This window comes from Bombina bombina, chromosome 5, assembly GCF_027579735.1.
Source record: "Bombina bombina isolate aBomBom1 chromosome 5, aBomBom1.pri, whole genome shotgun sequence".
NCBI lineage: Eukaryota > Metazoa > Chordata > Amphibia > Anura > Bombinatoridae > Bombina > Bombina bombina.
In genome coordinates, this window is record NC_069503.1 from 177220530 (window position 1) to 177222045 (window position 1516).

The window sequence follows — 1516 nt, forward strand, 5'->3', positions numbered from 1 at the left end:
TTGCTTTATTTATAGGAGCCGATCTGGGCTTTAGTCTTCAGACAACAAGGCTAGACCCAGTTATAATATTAGAATAAAGTGCATTGTTTGCAATTTTATCCGTTAAAGCCAATTAGTGACAGTTATGTATCAGGGTTGGCCTTGAAAAGTCAGCAGGTGCATTTCAGGTTCTAATAATTATACATTTCTCCATTTTCAGAGCTACATTTTATTAAAATGGGGCAAAATAAATAATTAAAATGTATTACAAGGTTGTTTCAGTACTTATAGCTAATCATTTTATATAAAAATCTCAAGGTTTTTCCTGTCCCATTAAGAACTAAACATGCAAAACATATACAAACAAAATAAATGCATTTAACACTGTAAATTTGCAATATTTGCAATGTTTTGCAGTCAACTGACACACCCATCGAAAAGCTTCATGAATAACTTTACTTAAAGGGATAGTAATGTCATTATTTTTAGTTTTGTTATACAATGTTGCAAAACACTGCTGTCATAGAGTACTAAAGACATGTGCACACTCCTGAGCTCTTATGAGCCTACCTAGTTTTACTCTTGAATAAAAGATACAACGAGAACAAAGAAAATTTGATAGCAGAAGTAAATTAGAAAGTTGTTTAAAATTGCAGGCTCTATCTGAATCATGAAAGTTTAATTTTGACTTAACTGTCCCTTTAATATCCTTTACCGTGGCCAGTTAAGATAAATTAACTCCTGTCCTGAGCAAACAATCACTGTGTATATTTTAGCCAATGGTCTTTCAATTTTAAATTGAATAGCTTATGCAATACATAGGTATTATCCAACATGCTTCTAATGAAAGCAATCTCTGTTTCAGTTATAGCTATTACTTTACAAAACAGAATCACAAATTCAATAACACTATGAATGTGGATTTTTAAAAAATAGATGCAAAATTCATTTCAAATATGATTAATAGTAAAAAAAAACAACACAAACCATTCTAACTGGTCGACTGGAACCCATGTGATCATTGTGACCATTCCAACGATGAAAGTCAGGATATTCCCCTCTCTCAAGAATGTACTGCTGTCCTTTAAAGTCAGGGTGATCATAACAGATCCAAGCTCCACTTTCAACCTTTATAGAGTTCACTCGGTTCATGAACCCCCTGTCCTGGAAGTTGTCACAATCTCCAAAGACTTCCAGCTTCCTTCCTGTGAAACATTTTCCCTCGTAAAATATGATCTAAAACAAGAAAAGAGATGATTTCTTGTATGCACAGCCAGCTGCATACAGTTGGAAGCAATTGTTAAGTTGAAAATATTAAAATATTGGAAAGTTATTAAAAGTGAATATTTGAATAGAGGATGATTCTTTGATAATCATTTGCAGATCTGCTCTACTGTTTAAAGGGGAGATCTACAAAAAAAATGCATACGCCTCCAACACAGTTTGAAAGATTAATGTTTAGACGGGAGTCCCATAAGGGGCACATTGTCCCTAGCCAGACGTTTCCTGTTAGAATCTCACACTAGTAACCTACCCA

At 33.8% G+C, this 1516-nt stretch overlaps 1 protein-coding gene across 1 annotated transcript in view; it reads right to left on the reverse strand.

Moving 5' to 3' along the window:
- CRYGN (crystallin gamma N) overlaps positions 1 to 1224 on the reverse strand; it is an 8215-nt gene extending 6991 nt beyond the window's left edge. Inside the window, exon 1 of the mRNA XM_053712946.1 lies at positions 967 to 1224. Coding sequence (XP_053568921.1) covers positions 967 to 1131 — 165 coding nt within the window. The 5' untranslated portion in view covers positions 1132 to 1224. The remainder of the gene's footprint in view (positions 1 to 966) is intronic.
- Positions 1225 to 1516: the final 292 nt, after the last annotated feature.